The 19,811-nt window shown below is 54.3% G+C and overlaps 1 protein-coding gene across 5 annotated transcripts in view; it reads right to left on the bottom strand.

Annotated features, from left to right (window-relative positions):
* The window catches only part of SDK1 (sidekick cell adhesion molecule 1), a 742,921-nt gene that overhangs the window by 180,479 nt on the left and 542,631 nt on the right, over positions 1 to 19,811 (bottom strand). For all 5 annotated transcript variants that reach the window (XM_086376792.1, XM_086376793.1, XM_086376794.1 and 2 more), the window contains 3 exons: positions 8,649 to 8,760; positions 7,838 to 8,028; positions 1,168 to 1,251 (listed from right to left, as the gene is read on the bottom strand). In XM_086376792.1, coding sequence (XP_086232918.1) covers positions 1,168 to 1,251; positions 7,838 to 8,028; positions 8,649 to 8,760 — 387 coding nt within the window. The remainder of the gene's footprint in view (positions 1 to 1,167; positions 1,252 to 7,837; positions 8,029 to 8,648; positions 8,761 to 19,811) is intronic.

Genomic DNA, 19,811 nt, shown 5'->3' with positions numbered 1-19,811 from the left:
CGCAGGGCAGGGCTGGACACGGCGCTCCGGGAGCTGCTGGGGCAGGGGCCGGGGCCCCGAGGAACCAACTCCCCTGGGCCGGAGCCGCCTCTGCAGGAGGCTCAGTGGATGCAGGGGCGGGCACTGGACGCCCATGTCTACGCTGACCCTCCACACTACCCTGAGGGGCACCCCCGCTGCCTCCCTGCAGGTCAGTCGCATCTGTTTGGGTCCAGGCCTAAGCACTGGCTACGGAGAGCTGGTGGATGTGGGTTCGGATCTGGCCTGTCCAGAGATCCGTGAGCAGCGCCCTCGCCAGACCCCAGGCGGTGACTTTACAACAGGGTATCCTCCATCTTCCCACCTCTGCATCTAAGGGGGTGCTTTCCTGAAGATTCCCAGAACTGCTGGGAAACACTCAGCCTCCAAGCTCTCAGAAGAAAAGCTGAAACCCTTAAGACGCACAGGTCTTAATGTCAAAGGTCCTTCTCATTCCCTGACCCTCTCCAGGGCACTTGTGCAGTTTTGATTATGACCCGGCCCTGCTGGAGGCCTAGTGTGACCACATGTGTGCTGGACGTGGAACAGGAGCAATGGCCAGCGAGGGGTCAAGGCAAGAGGTCAAATCATCCCCGTGACAGAAGAAAGGTCAATCAAAGGCTGAAAAGCCAGAAAAACAGGAAGATTTCCTATTCAAGAAGTTAGAAAGATCTCTCTCCCCTCAGAGCGGACATGCTCAGCATCCCCTCTCACCCCGGGGATGAGAACGAACTTCCTGCCCCAAGTCCTGGGAGGCTCACTCTGGGGGAGTCGGAGCCTCTGAAGGGAGTCAGGAGGGTAAGACTTGGTCTCTCTCTGTTAGAACAGATGCCGTTAAGGCTTCACGGCTGTTCCTTTGGGTAAATACTCTTATCCCTGCTTTGCAGGTGAGGACGCAAAAGCCCAGCAAGATCAAAGGCCTTCCCCAAGGTTGCACACCCAGCAGCTGAGTTCTGCTCCAGGTGAAGCGTCTGCCTTCTCACCATCACAGCCCACCTGCCAGTGCTGCCCAGACGATGGCTGTGCCCTGGAGATGCCCTGTTGTTCCTCCACCGTGTGGGGGCTCCCTGCACAGCCTCTGTGCACCCGCCCACGGCTCCCCCACCCTCTATGGCTCACCTGCACCCACCCACGGCTCCCCTCACTCACCCATGGCTTCACACACGATGTCCACGTTTTCTTCCACTTCCGCTAATATCCGACTCTTAGGTTCCGCGGTAAAATAGGGTGGCTCTTTAAACAAGAAAAAAACCGAAACAGCCCCTAAGCCAAAGAGATGTATTTCGGAAGACCCTTACAGCCTGAAAGAGTTTGAACTCCTTTGATAGAACTGTTTTTGAAAACTTCATTAGCTACCTACCGTCGTGCACACAAACTCAGGATTCAGTGAGCAGGGTCCAAAGGCAATTTATAGTCCAAGGTTTCAGAAAGCAGATTACTGCCCAGGGCAACGGCCACTTTTCAGTTTATGGGTCTGAATCATGGAATATCTTAATTCACATTTTAGAAGGACCCATCCCATGAGGTTCACAAAGGTTTATATTTACAGCACAGTATTTTATAGGCTAGTTTGCTTCCGTGTCTAAACTAAACAACAACTCACAAAACCTGTCAAATAAAGCACCACAGGCAGGTGCCCAGCCTGTATCAGGGAATGGGGCAGCCTATTAGCATATTTTTCAAAGTCTTAGCAGTTCTTCTCCAAAATATAGATTTAATACTTCAGTGGAAGGCAAAATCATAGTTAAGAGAAGAAGGAAATGGACCTCTCATCCATCTTCAGCAGCAAAGGAAGCACAACCCCTTGCGTATCTCCAGACACCCGGCCCGCCCGCCTGCCGCTGGATGAACAGCAGAAAAGCAGTGGTTGTAGTAAACAATGAATTTCCTTGGAGAGTAAACTGCAGTATTTTTCTTGGTTTATTTAGCAGGAACTCAACATTGGCATGGCCACGTTTGTCGAGTATTAAGATAGCAGTGTCTTCATTATCAGGATAACCAAGGCTGGTCATTAGCTTTCCTTGTGATAATTTCCGGGGACTGTCTTCCAGACAGGTTTGTTTCCAACTCTAATTGTGTGACTGTGGATACTAGAGCTTGGCCTGCCTTCTGTACTGACTAAATCTTTAAACAGGGTGGGACCTAAAGGAGGAAACAGAGAAGGGAAAACTTCAGTGTTTCAGAGACATGATGGAGGAGGCAAGGCTGCAAGTCCCTCCCTGGGAGCAGTCAGGTGTCAGCCCTGCAATCACGGCGTCGCTCAGGCAGGAACGACCGCTGGACGGAGCCCGTCTGGCCGAGGCCACGGCCACAGATGGGGGCAGACTCTCCACCTGGCTGTGTGTGTGTAGGCCAGGCCTCGAAGAATACTGCAGCTTCCCCGTCAGCAGGCTGGTCTTCAGCTACGCACTCACACACGCACGCTCACACATGCTCACTCACACACGCATGCTCACACACACTCGCTCACACACGCAGGCTCACACACGCACGCTCACACACGCTCGCTCACACACACTCACACACGCACGCTCACATACGCTCACTCACACACGCACGCTCACACACGCACGCACGCTCACACTCCACCACGTCTCCTTCATCAGTGGTGAGGCCAGCAGCACTAGCCACCGGCAGCAGGAGCAGACGGCAGGCTAACGACCTGGCGGCTGTGCCCTGCCCGGGCCCCGAGCCGTCCTGGATGCTGAAGTCAATACCTACCCTGCTGCCTGGTTACAGGGAGGTGAGGGGAAAGGAGAAGAACTAAGGTAAAACATCAGCGTCTGCCGTGATTGACCACATCTTGCTCTGGGATCCCTGGAGAGCCCCACGCAGCTGTGATAAGTGAGAGAGCCCCCGCGTCCTTTGCTCGGTTTCCCGACAGGGAAAGGGGCACCTCGCGTGTTTGGCACCGACCCCTCCAGCCTTGCCCGCCTCCCGTGTGTCCCCGTGCGCACGTGTATGTGCACACGTGTATGCACTTGGCCCCGTGCACTGTTACAGCTCATGTGGGTCTGTGTCCACACCACAGTCAGGATGCGGAATGGGTCCAGCCTCCACGCTGCCCTTCTGTAACCACACCCACCCCAGTGTCCCACCCGGGGTCTCTGGTAACCCTCAGCTGCTCTCTGTCTCTTTATTGCTGTCATTTCAAGAAAGTTACACACGTGCAATCACACAGTACTGTCCGTGTGGACCCGGCTTTTCTCATTCAGCATCCCTTGAGGGTCTCCTGAGAGGAGTCACACTTTGACGGTAAAACCCCACACGTAAGATGCTCAGCACCCACGGGACCAGACAGCCCTGAGGTGCAGACTGCAGACACTGACTGCCACGCCGACTGATGTCCTGGGGCCGTTCTCCTGGCTCTGCAGTGTCTGGGGCTTCCAGACGCTGGGGAGCAGCCCGCCTGGGCTCAGAGACGAGGGGCCGTCATCACACAGCGGCCCTCGGCTGGTCCAGGCTGGCCACAGGCCTGGCTCTGGGGCTGCAGGTGCCTGGCCTGGCCGCTCTCCTCTGAGCGCCGTCATCCCCGCCTGGCCAGCGCCCTGGTGCCCAGCTCCGTGTGCTCTGTGACCCCGAGGCTCCCTGGGCACGTCTGGGAGGGCAGCCTCTGGAGCTGGCCGAGCACTGTCTCCTCTGCTGCCAAACCCCAGGCAGGGTTCAGTGGCCGAAATCCAGGGAGGCCAGGTCTGCTCACTCATTCATTGATTCTCCTGCCTTTTCTAGAAAGCCTTCCAGGTGGCTGAGCATGCAGAGTAGCCGCGGGGCTGCCGCAGGCCTCAGACCCTCCTGGCTTCCGATGGTCATCCCACCGTGCCCTGCCTCCGCCCGTTATCTCTCCCCACCTCCTCCAGCAGCCCCGCAGCACTCAGAAGACTCTCCTCTCCACCCTCAGCTACTTCAGTGGGCTACAAGGAGAACAGACGGGGAGAGTACTGGCCACATCAACCGAGAGACACTGAGGTGCCTGGTGGGGAGAGTCTGCTGTGAACGAGGCAGCCCCACCGTGGACTTCTCGGGGCAAGTGCGTGTCCTTGCTCATGGGCAACAACCCTGTTATAGAAGGGCACTCTGCCAGTGAAGGCCCCGAGACACCCCCTCAGCCGTCTGCCTCCCACCCCACCCCCAGAGCCACCGTCTCGGGAAGCGGCAGAGCCCAGGGTGGGCCCTTGACTCGCCGTCATCATCCACACGCTGGCGCCTGTGTCCACTGGGGCAGGAAGGACGCCCCCAGAGGTGTCCACCCCCAGTCAGCGGTGCCCAAGAACACGCTACACCGCATGGCAGGGGGGCTCTGCCGACGTCATCGAGGTCATCGATCTAAAAATGGGGAGACTTTAGATCTGTTGGGTGGACCCATCCTCATCACAGGAACCCTTAAAAGCAGAGAACCTTCTCCGGCTGGAAGCAGGAGGGACGGCAGGAGGGGAGGTCAGAGGTCTGGGCATGAGGACCCGGCCTGCTGCTGACTCTGAAGACGGAGGTGGCTGTGGCCAGGGATGCTGGCTGCCTCCAGAACCCAAGAACGACCCTCCAACAGCTCGGAAGGAAACAAGGTCCAGTTTCACAGCCTCGTGAACTGAATCTGCCAGCCCCTGGGTGAGCCAGGAGGTGGACCCTCTCAGAGCTTCCAGACAACAGCCCAGCCCAGCGCAGCCTGGAGGTCGGGAACCTCCTGGAGGTTCCGGGAACCTGCCTGGAGGTGACACGTCTGTGTTAGTTTGAGGTGTTGGGTTTGTGGTCCTTTCTCACCTGAGCAACACAAAGGCCGCCCAGTCGTCCTGGTTCCTTTGCAGGGAATGTCCTACTCAAGTCGCTTCGCTGGAAAATTCAGACTCGATCTGCAGGGCCAGACCTCCTGCTCCTTCTGCAGAGCCTCCCTGACCTCTGTGGGCTGGGTCTACCCCCCCACCTTGGCCATGTGCCCTGGGGGCCGATGACCCACATCTCTGTGATGTACCCAGACTCTGGGTCTACCCCCCCACCTCGGCCACGTGCCCTGGGGCCGATGACCCATATCTCTGTGATGTACCCAGGCTCTGGGTCTACCCCCCCACCTCGGCCACGTGCCCTGGGGCCGATGACCCACATCTCTGTGATGTACCCAGACGGCGGTCTTCCTGCCATGCTGGATGCTGCTTCGAGGAAGAACGTGTCATCTCTGTGGTTTTTGGACCTGATGTAATTTCCGAGATGACACTTAGAAACCCCCTACCTGAGGAGAGAGAGAGGAGATGACCCTAGGCCTCAGGAGCCTAACACTCCTTTAGGGATGGACATGCATCTTCCTGGTCTCGAAGTTCCCCTCCTCCCCACCAGGCCACGCAGTGCTGGACAAACATGCTCCTGGGGGGTTAACTCCAGCACTTCCAACCTGTGACACGGAAGGCGCCCTGGCCCCACGCCCTGGACACCCTGGGCACAGACAGCAGGCACCCTGACCCCACACACTGGACACCCTGACCCCAGATAGCAGGCACCCTGGCCCCAGACAGTGGGCACCCTGAACCCACACACTGGACACCCTGACACCCAGACAGTGGGCACAAAAGGAAATGGACCCTGCACAGGGCGGGTGGAGGAGAACGGGCCGCCAAGCCTAGGAGGCCACCTTCCCCAGGAGAGTTACGGCCACGACACTGCTGTAGTCAGACCCCATATTCCTGCTTAAACCTCAGAAATGAAGCCACCCAGCGGGGGAGCTGGCGGGCGGGGTACGCAGCCACAGCTCTCCTGACTGGTCTCACCAGTATGAAACAGAGCAACGGGGAGCCGACCTGGGTCTGCTCCCTTTCATCTGCATGTTCATGGTGACAGCTGCCCACAGGGTTCCCCGTGACAGCCGGGCCCCGTGTTTCTCGAGGACCCCTCCCTCCACCATCTCGGGGCTCGGGGCCGTAATCTCCCGAATCAGTCTGAACTAACAGGCTCTTCAGGGCCTTCCCAGGACTCAACCAGAAAATCCCACCTGTCACAGCAAATTCTTATGAGTACAGGGGATTTAAATCAACATCATAAAGATGCAAGTGCGTCCGTGCACCTTTAAAAGCTGAATACGGAGAGGCGGCAACTCGGAGAATACAGTAACAATCTGCTCTGGAATCCAGATGGAAATGCAGAACCAAGTTCCTGTGACTGATTTAAATATTTTTCAAAGGGAATTACGACGGAAACAAATGTTCTAGTTCACAGGGAGATAAATTTCTTCTCTTGATTAAATAATCTGGCCATCTGATGCAAAGAGCCGACTCATCAGAAAAGACCCGACTCATCAGAAAAGACCCTGATGCTGGGAAATATTGAAGGCAAGAGCAGAAGGGGATGACAGAGGATGAGACGGTTGGATGGCATCACCGACTCGATGGACATGAGTTTGTGCACACTCCGGGAGTTGGTGATGGACAGGGAAACCTGGCGTGCAGTCCATGGGGTCGCAGAGTCTTACGTGACTGAGTGACTGAACAACAAAAAACGTTTTATCACAATTCAGCCCCGTCTGCTGGAGACTTAAACGTCACAGACTTTAACTTGGGCTCTACCTGTGACATGCTGCACTCACACGGCCGTAGGTCACCCCCGGAAGAAAGGTCCGCCTCAGGAAACGGGGTGCGGGATGGACCACTGTGAAGCGTGGATGAGGAGGGCAGTGGGGAGCCGGCCCGGCTCCCTGGTGTAGAGTCTGACTCAGGCCTGCCTCGCCAACACTTCACAGTTCGTGCGTGTCTCTCAGAACAGCGAGCAGGCTCGTGACACGTGCATTTGACAGCCATTCTCGGGCAGTAGAGCCGCTTCCTCGTGACTGACAGGAACATGGCGCGGACTGCCCATTCTGCAGCATTTCTTCACACTCTTGCTAATTTCTTGTGAAGACACAGGCTTCTGTTCTTTCTTGGTTTGCAAAGAGGCAGACTGCAGGGTCTGTGATTAATGCGGGAGGATGACTGCTCTCAGAAGCTTTCTGCTCCTGAGAGACTTCCCTTCCCATTCTCACCTGCCTTATCCTCAGAGAGAAGCAGGGGCCGTCCCGCCTGGGCCGATCCCGCGGGCACCGCTCATCGGCGGCAGCCACCACTCCTGGACAGGCCACTGCAACAGTGATTGCAGCCAGTGTGGGTCCTAACAGGGGCTTAAAACACGCGAGAACTACAGGCCCTGCCTCGTGATACAGTGCAACCTTTTCATAACCTGAAAACAGACGAGGATCCCCTCAGTCGGCGTGCCAGGTGCACCTCCTAAACACCAGCATCTCCCGGGATCCCCTTAGTCGGCGTGCCAGGCGCACCTCCTAAACGCCAGCATCTCCCAGGGGCTAGAGCAGCTGGACCGCACCTCAGCGTGTCTCCTCCTCGGTTTCAGGATGACACGTGGTCCTGGGACACCTGTCTGTTCTCACTTTTCAGTTTAACAAAAGGGAACACTCAAGACTCTCACTCTCTCCTGGCTCAGAAAGTAAAAAATACAATGGTAATAGATTAACCTCTGAACACTGATCAGAACAGACAAATAAGAGTTATAGAAAAGCATCGTGGCAGAAAGACCAGTATCCAAAGGCGATAAATATGCCAAGGATCTCGACACTCTTATTTCCCAAGCTTTACGATTCAAAGTTTTCAGAAGAACATTTCTAGGGAGTATTCAGAACATCAACTCTTTGGATTGAATGCACTGATGTTCTTGGGAAAGAAGAACAGGCTGAGTCTGGGAGGCAAACTTCACCTCCATGTGCTGAGTTAAAAATAAAGTGAGTGGAATACGGGAGTTAGCTATGCTGTTTTCCCAGACTGAGGTGTGGGGCCACTCCCCATCTGAGCCTTACCTATGATCGAAAGGAAGGCTCTGGCTCTGGCGGGCTCGAAAGCGCTGCCGGGCAGGGCCGCCTCGCAGACGTACACCCCAGTGTCCGAGGAGGTCGGGTTGCTGATGGTGAGGCGCCTCCCGAAGCCGTGGAGCCCAGTGGTGACCCTCACTCCGTTTCTCTTCCAGGTCACACTCAGCTCCTCGGCGGGCCTGGGGAAACGAGGGGCGTTAGTGACGGTAACTGTGGATGGCGTAGGGGGCAATAATCTTTCTACCAGGAACCATGGTGGGCTGAACAATGGACACTTAAAAGCCCATCCAGATGCAGCTCTGCTCCCTTACGGCACCCGCAGATGACACATTCTGCTCAAGGGCTGCTGAGCAAGGATAGCTAATTGCAGCGGCAATAGGCCATAGTGCTAATGGTTCCATCGGCTCCGGGAAAGAATGTTTAAACTAAATCCTGCCAGGGGACACGCTACATGGGAGGCCTGACCCCAGGGACTCGAGCGTGCGGCGGCCACCAACGGGGTGGAGAATACCTCGCACGACAGAGAAGAGGGGGTTAACGCTTTCCTTTGCACCCAGAGGCCTCAGCTCCCCTCTGCTCCTCAGCCAGAATCTCAGAGGATGCTCTCCACTTGACCCACAGTTAAAGCTCCGACTTCGAGTATAAATGTTACACCCAATATAAACGCTGCGGAACAAGGCCTGGGAAAGGCCCACGCGGTCTTCCCCGGATGCGCTGTGCCCATAGCCCAGCTGTGGGACAAGTCCTCTGCTGCTGGGGGAGCGGGCCACACCCAGCAGGTGGGGGACCAGCTGCCTACCTGGCATTGGCGATGCACTCCAAGGTGGTCTCGCTGGACCCGGCCACCACACTCCTGTTGCTTGGGGGAACCACGATGACGGGGGCCACGGCTTCAGGCGTGCCAGTGTCTCCTGTGGCAGAGAAAGCGGAAGCCATGAGGGGGGCCTCTGGAGCACAGACAGGGTGCGGACGGGAACGTGGTGTGAGGTGGGGCACAGACATGAGTCTCGTCGAGCCACTCCCACAGGACAGCCAGCATCTCCTGGCCTGACCCAGCCCCAAGGAGGCCTCCCTGGGGTCCTGGTCGGGCGTTTTTGACCAGGGGCCAGGGTTGGAGCCCACAGCCCGTGAGCCCACGTCCTGCCCAGAAGCCCTGGAAACTGAGAGCTCTCGCTGCCCCTCTGCACAGCGTACTCATGACGGCCTTCACACGGCTGCACGTGTTCCACTGCTGACCTTATTTATCAATTAAAGACTTTGCTGATTGAGGTACCTGGTCTAGCCACTACTTTCAAATCCATCCAATTCCACAACTATTTCGCGGGTCAGGCCCTCTCATGGGTACGTGTGTTGTTGGGAAGTGGCCACTCTCTTATGTGGGCCCGAACGTGACCCTGGAGAAAACACATCCCACGAACCAAGCACTCGGTGCAATCCTTTCTCTCTGAAGCATAAATACCCTGACTCCATCTCTGTTGTGTGAGTATCAAGCTATAAATAATTCAGCTCATCCCTCTGGTGACAAGGGAGAAAAAAACACGAGATGGTTTTGCAACTCTTCTCTCAAATATGTGTAATATCAAAATTAAACTATGCCCAGTACACATTACTACTGTTTATCCAGGGAAAACGAAGACTGATCAAATATTTCTAGAATAGGAATTTCAATAAAGGGTGGAGACAGAGGAGACTGGAAATAAAGAATAAATGGACATCATGGCAAATGCAAAACGCTTCCCAGAGGACCTGAGGCTGCAGAGACGCGTCACCCGCGTGAGCGGCTGAGGGGCTCCCTGGTCGGTTCCACCGCGGGCAGCGCGGTCAGGGCGGTGGAGAGAGAAGAGGCAAGGAAAGAGGGCTGCCCTCTAGTCACAGCCCCACAGCGCTGAGTCCTGCTCTCACTGACTCACCGGTACGAGACGTTGGAATGAAAGGTTCGTGTGAATTAAAAAAAAAAAAAATCTTGCTGCAGGCAGAACCAACAAATCAATTTTTAAACCTATATATCGACTACGCTAACGGGAGTTGCTTCCACGCTACGCTTCGTGGACCCTCAGGTCTCCTGGAAAGCCCCGGGCAGCCTGCCCCTCCCCACAGCCGGCGCCCGTGCGGGTGGCACCGTGGGGCCCTTGGGGCTGGTGGTCAGACCTCCGTGTGCAGACAACGTTCGCGACAAAGGACAAGGGCTCAGGAATGCCAGTCACATGAGCAGCCCGCCTGTCATCTGTGAAAGTCGCTGATGAGGAGAAACGACCCGAGGAGCTAATATTTACACACGGTCGTGTGACGTGAAGGAGAGCAGCAGGGTGTGGGGAGGTCGCCGAGCAAGGTGTTAATTTGGCATTAATCGCCTCTGGCCGGGCGCCCAGGACGGAGCCTGTGCTCAGCACTTGTCCCGCCAGCCCAGGGGGCACGGTCCCCGGAGACAGGCCCCCGACTGCCCACCGGGTCGGTGGGCCAGCGCCCAGCTCACAGCCCCTGGGGAAGGGCAGCCGGTACCCCCAGGAGGGGAAAGGAGGAAGCTGCTGGTAACGGGGATTCATACGGGACGGGGACTTCTGTTCGTGTGGCTCTCACTGCCCCAACGATGACAGGAGCTCAAGGCCCCTCAGCTGTTGGGTTGGCAGGACAGGCCACATGAGCAGCTGCACTTGCGGCTGGGACGCGTCAGCCCATCCTCAAACCCGTGTGAGCACGTGGATTAAACAGAACAGCAAAGAGACTTAAAGTGGAACAGCCCGCCACACCTCCCAAATGTGATCTTTGTGGCTTGTCAACGGGCAACCTGGCTTCAGTCGGGCGGGGAGCTCAGGGCTGCTCCCAGGGGCCCTCGAACCCCAGCGCACAGAGCTCCTTCCTCGGGAGCTGTTCCCTCTCAGAAGGAGGGCTCCTCACCTGTCTGTCTGTCGGTCCACCTGTCCATCTGCTTTACCTGCTGAGCACTCTGCACAGAGTGGGAGGTAGGGAGCAGACTGCTTCAGACAGAAACCATGAACTGATCCCCGTTTCTAGCTGTGTTAGCAGCGGCCCCAAGGTGGCCACGTCTGTCCTGGGTGTCTCCAAGCCGAGACCCCTTTCCCCTGCCCCAAGGTTATTATTCCTCCATCCAGACATTCTTCTCATCTTTCATTCACTAATAGCTCCTTCTTCTTGTCCTGTGGACCTAAGTCTGCTTTTCAGTGGGCTTTTACTTCTAAGTGAGAGGAAAAATCATAGATGTGCATTTTTAACCTGCCAAGCTGACATTTCTACCATTTTTTCCTCCCACATTCAATTCTTAGCAGAAAAGTGCAAAGACTATCTGGGCATTTTAAAAAGAATAAAATGACCTCTTCATTTCTGCTATTCCCACAGTATCTGAGATACAGTAAGTACTCCACAGATACTCAATGATTGGTTAATTTTTCATAAATATTCTACAATAATGAGTCACTATTACCACTGCCAGGAAAATTACCTTCTCCTCCAGTGTTCTGCATTAAAAAACATGTTTAAAAACCATATGCCAGTGTAGTAAGAATTATTTCCAAGAAAAATGAAAACAAAATGGGAAGCGGGAAGGAAAGCGTGTTTCACCAAGTTCCCACACGGCTGCCCAACTCGGCTACATGTTCACATTCACAAATGTTGCCCCATTTAATCCAACAACAAGCTATTAAGATGGCTATTAGCACCCCCTTTTATGGATGAGAAAATTGAGCCCCAAAGTCACGTGACTTCAGATGGCAGAGAATGGGTTTTAAACACAAATGTCCTCATCCTAAATTCATAATCTTTCTTTCACATGACGATGCCTCCTCCCAATAAAAACTTCGGTTGTGCTCAGTTAACCAAAAATTAAATTAACTGGAACACTCGTTCCCCTGAGCATTTCCTTAATTGGGACTTTACTGTAGCATCTTCACTGAATGTCTCCCAGGCTGGTGTATGTGGTTGGGAGGTGGAGACACAGGCTCAAGAAGAGGGTTTCTGCCGAGGTCAGCAGCAGTGGGCACCAGGCAGCTTCAAAAGCAGAAAGGCAAATGCTTTGTAGTCCAGGGAAGAAAGGCTCCAGGCAGGGGGACCTGGGGCCCCATCTGAGCCGGCTTCCCCCACAGGAAACCCTCAGTCATCAGAGAGGCGGAGTGGAGAGAGCTGTCCAGGTTGCATTTAATTAAAAAGTACATTTAAAGACTGAATCACTCAGATGGGGGGAAAAAAAAGTTCAAAGTGTACCTGAACTGCTAAGCTGTGGAATTACTGCAGATACAGCAGATGAAGGGCAGACGTCCTGATGCCCGGCAGTCAAGACTGTGTCCTCGGGGGACGGCCTAGTGGGGATGGATGCAAACCACACTGGCCAGGGGAGCCCGCGGGGAGGCGGGAGGTGCTGACCGAGAGCCCGAAGGGAGGAAGCAGCCACAGGCATCCAGACGCAAAGGCTTGAACTCTGGCGACTGAGCGGGGCACAGGAGGATGCGGGAAGCCAGCCCGGTGACCCCACGAGTCCGTGGGAGACAGCCACATTTGGACTGGGTGGTGGAGGTGAGACGGGAACTGGGATGTTCTCAAACAGACCACACGCAGTGTGGGTGAACTGGACGTAGGCACAATGGTAGGACCGAGCTGGAAGAGGGCCCTGCGGGGTCTGAGAGGGCAGGACCAGGTAAAGGCCGTGTGGGCAGTAAGCCAGCCGCCTTGGAGGCGGGAGGCCTGATAGTCTCCAGGCTCGTCAGCAGCCTCTGGCTGTTCCTCCGTGCTTGGTCCCTGCCTCTTACTTGTCTTACCCACACAACCCCCTCTCAAAACAGCTGCCCTTTCCTCATAAATAAATAAATAAACAAATAAAATGAAAATGGAACTACCGTACAACCCAGCAATACACTTCAGGGTGTACAGTTGACCCTTGAGCAATGCTGCGGTTATGGGTGCCAGGCTCTGGCAGGTGAAAAAGCCCACCTAGCCTATGGTTGGCCCTCTGTACACACAGTCCCTTCATATACACGCTCCCATACATGGTCCCTCCCCTCCAGATACAAGGTCCCTCTGTACACAGAGTCCCACCAGATACGTGGTCCCTACAGATACATGGTCCCTCTGTACAAGTGGTTCCACATCTGAGGCTTCAACCAAGACAACCAAGACAGACCAGATACAAGGTCCCTCTGTACACACAGTCCCACCAGATACGTGGTCCCTCCAGATACAAAGTCCCTCCAGATACATGGTCCCTCTGTACAAGTGGTTCCACATCTGAGGCTTCAACCAAGACAGAGCAAGGGGTACCACAAGAATCTACTATTAATGAATGCATCTACAGGCAACACAGCAAGCCCTCATTTAAGTTCAGTTCAGTTCAGTCACTCAGTCGTGTCTGACTCTTTGCGACTCCACGAATCGCAGCATGCCAGGCCTCCCTGCCCATCACCAACTCTCGGAGTTCACCCAGACTCATGTCCATTGAGTCAGTGATGCCATCCAGCCATCTCATCCTCTGTCATCCCCTTCTCCTCCTGCCCCCAATCCCTCCCAGCATCAGAGTCTTTCCCAATGAGTCAACTCTTTGCATGAGGTGGCCAAAGGACTGGAGTTTCAGCTTTAGCATCAGTCCTTCCAAAGAAATCCCTGGGTTGATCGCCTTCAGAATGGACTGGTTGGATCTCCTTGCAGTCCAACGGACCCTCAAGAGTCTTCTCCAACACCACCAAGTTCAAAAGCATCAATTCTTTCGGCGCTCAGCCTTCTTCACAGTCCAACTCTCACATCCATACATGACCACAGGAAAAACCATAGCCTTGACTAGATGGACCTTTGTTGGCAAAGTAATATCTCTGCTTTTGAATATGCTATCTAGGTTGGACATAACTTTCCTTCCAAGGAGTAAGCGTCTTTTAATTTCATGGCTGCAGTCACCATCTGCAGTGATTTTGGAGCCCAAAAAAATAAAGTCTGACACGGTTTCCACTGTTTCCCCATCTGTTTCCCATGAAGTGGTGGGACCGGATGCCATGATCTTCGTTTTCTGAATGTTGAGCTTTAAGCCAACTTTTTCACTCTCCACTTTCACTTTCATCAAGAGGCTTTTGAGTTCCTCTTCACTTTCTGCCATAAGGGTGGTGTCATCTGCATATCTAAGGTTATTGATATTTCTCCCGGCAATCTTGATTCCAGCTTGTGTTTCTTCCAGTCCAGCGTTTCTCATGATGTACTCTGCATAGAAGTTAAATAAGCAGGGTGACAGTATACAGCCTTGACGTACTCCTTTTCCTATTTGGCACCAGTCTGTTGTTCCATGTCCAGTTCTAACTGTTGCTTCCTGACCTGCATACAGATTTCTCAAGAGGCAGGTCAGGTGGTCTGGTATTCCCATCTCTTTCAGAATTTTCCACAGTTTATTGTGATCCACACAGTCAAAAGCTTTGGCATAGTCAATAAAGCAGAAATAGATGTTTTTCTGGAACTCTCTTGCTTTTTCCATGATCCAGCGGATGCTGGTTTTAGTCTTCATTTAGCAGCACCTAAACCCAGCAGGAAGCAGCCCCCTCGAGCCGGGGCGGCGGGCTCTCATCATCCGGCAGCGTCCTGACCTGTGGGGAGGCCTGTCTACCCCCTGGGATGAGGAGGGCAGGCGTGCTCGTTGTCTGTGCAGGAAACAGACGCCAGGGCTACAAGAGCCCCCCTGTGGGTACTTGTTGAAGGAAGAACTAAGTCTCAGAACGCGGTTGGTCATTACTATCCGGTCTTCATTGCTGAAGGGTGGTAACAGTAGTAGCAACCTGTTATTTCTGCGGCACAGTGCTGGGCACTGTAAGCGCGGCGTGGGGCGGGGTTTAACTGCAGAGGTCGAGGAGGCTCGGGTTTATAGAGGAAGAGAGTCGAGTCAGCAGAACTGGTAGGTTATTGTGGGGCCGGGAGAGCCGGGGTGGGGAGCGGGCAGCAGGGCAGGGGACGCGGCAGGACGTGGCGGGGTGAGTCCCTCCAGGGGACAAGGCAAGGCTGGGGCCAGGCCCTGGGAAGACGGCTAGGCGTTCACCAGGCAGACGAGGGGGCAGAGGCGTTTCGGGAACGGAAGGTGGAAACTGGGTTGGCGTGTTTGGAAAAGTGTAAGTGGTTCTTGAAGGTTGAGGGGAAGCTGGGGTCTGTGGGTGGCCTCAGGGGAGGCTGTCCACGGCAGGGGGCTGTCTACAGAGTCTGGGCTTCGTCCAGTAAGGAACTGAAGGACTCGGGGGAGGAAAGCTGTGGTGGAGACAGTAGGAGGCAAAAGGGAGGAGGGTGGGGGAAGAGGAGACACTGGGCTTGTGCTCCTGCGGGTTCTGGCGGGAGAGGTCTGGGTGCAGGCGGAGCATCCAGCAGGGCGAAAGCTTAGGAGCCAGGGCGGGCTGGGTGACGGTGTGCACGCGCGAGGCAGGCGAGAGGGTGCTGTGGGGGTCCACGGTGGGTCAGCGGCACCAGATGGGGAGGCCGCCCCCCAGCCCCCGTGGTGAGAGCACGGAGTCAAGGTCAGAGGACGGGCTGGGCCTGGGATGGAGCCCAGTGCCTCTGTCTAGAAGGGCAGGCAGAGCAGCGCACGGGGCCCGGGCGACAGGCAGCCAGGGCAGTGGAAGAAGGGCGAGGAAGACGTGATGACAGGAGGAGACACAGGCTGCTGTGTCTTCCAAACGGACCAGAGTTCTCCCACAGACAGTCAAGGTTTCTAAAGATGCAACTTTGCGTCTGCCTGGTGGAACAACTGCTAAGGAACGCGGGGCTATATATATACGAGCTAAAATCCTGACCTCCACCAAGAAGCCGCTCACCGTCCACAGAGCTCACCAGACACGCTCAGCGGGAGCCCCTCTCCTGCTCAGTTGTATCGCTCAGCTTCTGCACCCCGGCCGCCTCCCACCATTCTCAACTGCTTTCTGGCAACAAAAACACCATTTAATTGGTCAGTCTCTTATGATTCTTAACCTTCTTCCTTGCACAACTGGGTACATTGGTGCCCTTTTGCGAGATGGGTGAAACAGCTCCGAGACATTTCACTTAAAGAAAATCGAGTGGCTTTTCTGCTCACCAATTGCTTTTGCAGCCACATGGAGTCTGTCATCTTTGTCTGCATTATTCAAATGGCCTGGCAAAGGGGTTAAGTGCCTTCCCGCACGCTGAAGCATCTCAGCGTGCGCACCACAGGGAGCTGGCGTCTTGAGAGCTTGAATCCTGCAGAGCTGAACCCTCCAGGGCACATGTCTTTTAGGAGATTAGGAGATATACGCATGTGTGTGCATACATACGTGTACATGTATGTGTGCTCAGATGCTCAGTCATGTCTGACTCTTCGCAACCCCATGGACTGTAGCCTGCCGGGCTCCTCTGTCCACGGGATTCTCCAGTAAAGAAGACTGGAGTGGGTTGCCACTTCCTTCTCCAGGGGATCATCCCAACCCAGGAATCAAACCCGTGTCTCTTGCATCTGTCTCCTGCACTGGCGGGCGGACTCTTTACTACTGGCGCCACCTGGGAAGCCCCATATGTGTGCACATATAAAATAGATATAATCTCCAAGAGCTCACAGAAATTATTATTATTATTTTTTTTTGTTAACATGTAACAATAAATGGTACACGTGCCGCCGGCAAACCGGGTCGTGTCCTCGTATTCTAAGAGGTGAGTTTCTCGAGGCAGAACCCAGGCAATTTTAAGAGGTACTTTATTCTGAAAACTGAAATAAACAGCATGAATTTTCTCCTGACTGGAAAAATCACGTTCACTAAATTGAAAGTTCCTCCCACCTTTTACTTTCCCCAGGCTCACTCTTTAGTTTCCCCTCGCCCAGCCCCTGAACGGGTGAGGTGGCTGTGTGAGTCTCTGGGCTGATAACCTGTCGTGTGTGGAGCTAAGAGAGCTTTCCTGTCCTTTCAAACACCGCATACCCTCTCGATCGTTAGCCAGAACCCAGTCATGACCTTGAAGGCACGGGGCGGTGCGGCGGGGGATGGAGAGGGGGCGTGTGGGGCTGGGGGCGTGTAACGGGGCAAACCCCACTACAGAAGCTCCCCCTGCCCCCTCCGGACGAGTCTGTACCAGCCGGCTCAGGTCTTCTTGTTTACTGGCCAACGGTGGGAAGAGAGAAAAATGGGAGGACACACAGCAGTGCGTCCCATTTACACTGTCATCCTTACACGTACTTCCACTTTTATCTCAATACACTTCTGGACTTTCCTATTGACAAGAGATGATAAATAAAATAATATGACAGCTTGACAAACAACCCAGCCCTTTCTTTTCTTCTCATTTATAATGTACTTGAGAACTTGCACACTTGGAAATGAATGGAACGTTACCAAAATGTATTTTCATCGGCTTTTTACTGGGCAGAGAAAAATGAAGGTGTGAAAGGCAACTTTGCAGTAGGCTTATTCATTTATTTATTTATTTTGGGATACGCGCAAAGTGGTAAACCGGAGAGCTGGAGTGTGGGTTTAGGATCTGTGTGGTTGGACACCAGAGCGATCCACATAACCAGGGACAACAGCTGATAACCTGCTTTTCATTTAAGTGTATAAATGCAAAACCTACTGCTTAATGGGCTTCCTAGGTGATGCCAGTGGTAAAGAATCTGTCTGCCAATGCAGAAGATATAAGAGACATGGGTTTGATCCCTGGGTCAGGAAGATCCCCTGGAGGAGGGCATGGCAACCCACTCCAGTATTCTTGCTGGAGAATTCCATGGACAGGGGAGCCTGGTGGGCTACAGTCCATAGAGACATAAAAGAGTGGGGCACGACTGAAGTGACCCAGCATGCACTCGCTGCTTAACAGTAGAAGAAGCATTCCTGTTTTGGTCGCCCATGGGCGACCCCACGGACCACAGCCCATCAGGCCCCTCTGTCCCTGGGATTTCCCAGGTAAGAATACTGGAGAGGTTTGCTATTTCCTCTTCCAGCAGATCTTCCCAACTCAGGGATCCAACGCAGGTCTCCTGCACTGGCAGGTGGATTCTTTAACACTGAGCCACCAGCAAAGCCCAAAAGAAGCATATCCAAGAGAAAATCCGTGTGCAGTTCAGTGGGCCAGAGGAGTAAGAGGTTATTTTTCATGAGATTAGTTCCATTTTCCAAATGGTGTTCTGAAATTATTGAGAGTGTCCCTAGGAGCAGTAATAGATCACTTTTAGCCTCTATGAGAAATGTCCTTGAATGATTTTGCCAAACATGCAATCTGGGTGTGGAGCTGACTGGGGCAGTTGATCCCCACATAAGGCTATTAGCATGGATGATGGGGAGCCACAGGGAACCTTGGGGGGCCTTCTGAAGCCTTGGCCTCTCCCACTACCCTCACCTCCAGAGCTGGAGGGGCTCCAGAGTTCACACAAGACCCAAAGCACGTAGAGGCTGGTAGACCGGCAGGAAGAGAGCCATGGCATGGAGCAACCCCCAGAGGAGGAATCAGACCCACGGGGATTTCTGTGAGGACCGTGAGCCCGCTGTCAGGGGCAGGAGATATCCCGACAGGGCCGGCCCCGGGGGCTGGGGGCTCTGACGGGGACGGGACAGCCCTCCCTGCCACGCTCGTCCCCGGGCCCCCATGCCAGGGCACCCTCCGCAAGCAGCGCCAGTCTGTCTGTCTGTCCCCACGGGAGTGTGGCCGGGAGCACGGGCACCGCCCCGGCCACTCTCTCAGCACCTGGTGCCCAGCAGTGCCCAGTAGGCATCTACTGACTGAACAGAGAGCAGGGCTCAGCTTCCCTGGCTCACTGGCCACGTGCCAGGTGCTCTCTGAATCGTCCCAAAGCCACCCTCACCCCCGACTTGAGCGCCACGCCCCCCAACAACCCTCCCCGTTCCTGCCCCGCTCCCTGCACGGTTGCCCCCTGAACCCCCACCCATCTGCTGAGGTCAGGGAGCATGTCACCTCCTCCAGGAAGGCTTTCCGGGCTTCCCTACCCGGGGTGGTGGGTTCACTGATGCACCCACATGGGTGTCTCTCCCTTCTCTGTCTCCTGTGCCCACACTTCCGAGGGTCACCTCTCAGTAAACACTCACACCCACATCTTCCCTGAGCTCACACGTTCCGTTTCTGGGGAGCAGTGAGGTGAACGTGTGTGTCCTTCAGAGGAGGGCATCTGTGCGAGCACACAGCTGCCCCGTCCCGTGAATGCCTGAAGGTGTGTGATCCACATATACCTCTGTCCTCCTCAGAGCCTCTGGCAAGCAGTAAGTGCCTAACAGGTGCTTGCCAAACTGAATCTAACTTTACAGTTTCCAAATTAATATCAATATCTGTTCCTAAGACAATCAAATCTCATCCCAAGACCAGCGTCTGGCATGTAAGTTCTTGGAGAGAAGCTCAGCTCTGCTCCTTGGATGTGCTTATGACTCTCGGCCAGGCTCAGATCTGCTAAAATATCAGCTGTTCTTTACACAGCATGATTCATAAACAGAATCTGTAACTAGAAAAGTGTCTGTGACAGATAAAACCCAGAACAAAGAAATGCAATCCTGAGTCCCTGGAGAAAACAGAAGATTATCTTAACAAACGCTCTAAGCACGTGAAAGAAAAAAGGGGATAAGTAAGAGAGAAAGGGGTCATGGTATGCTCACAGAATGTTATCTGGAAAAATCGCAATCGTGCCCCCCGCCCCCTGCCACACTAAAATACAATGAGGATCTTTAGAGAACCAGACTAAATTGAAGTTATTTTCCCTTGCTACAGATACCATTGTTCAACTCACAGACTAGAAATTATGGCAACTGAAGCTGAAGGTAAATTCATGGGCTAGTTATACAGACGCCTGCTCAGGAAGCTGTGCTGCTGGCGAACACTCCCTGGGCTGTTACTTTTTGAAGACTTCGCTTGATTGGAACGACATAACACTGAAAGCACTATATTTTACGCCTCCCCCCAGCCACGTGAAAACATGAAGAACTGAGGGGCCAATATTGTGAGAAACAGGTTTCTCAAGGTCTCAGCTCTTTCCCGGAAGGGGCACCCCACAGACCCACAG

This window comes from Bos grunniens, chromosome 25, assembly GCF_055505025.1.
Source record: "Bos grunniens cultivar Pamir isolate PY7600 chromosome 25, Bosgru_T2T1.0, whole genome shotgun sequence".
NCBI lineage: Eukaryota > Metazoa > Chordata > Mammalia > Artiodactyla > Bovidae > Bos > Bos grunniens.
Note: the sequence above shows the minus strand (reverse complement) of the source record. Positions and strands in the feature narration are given on the sequence as shown.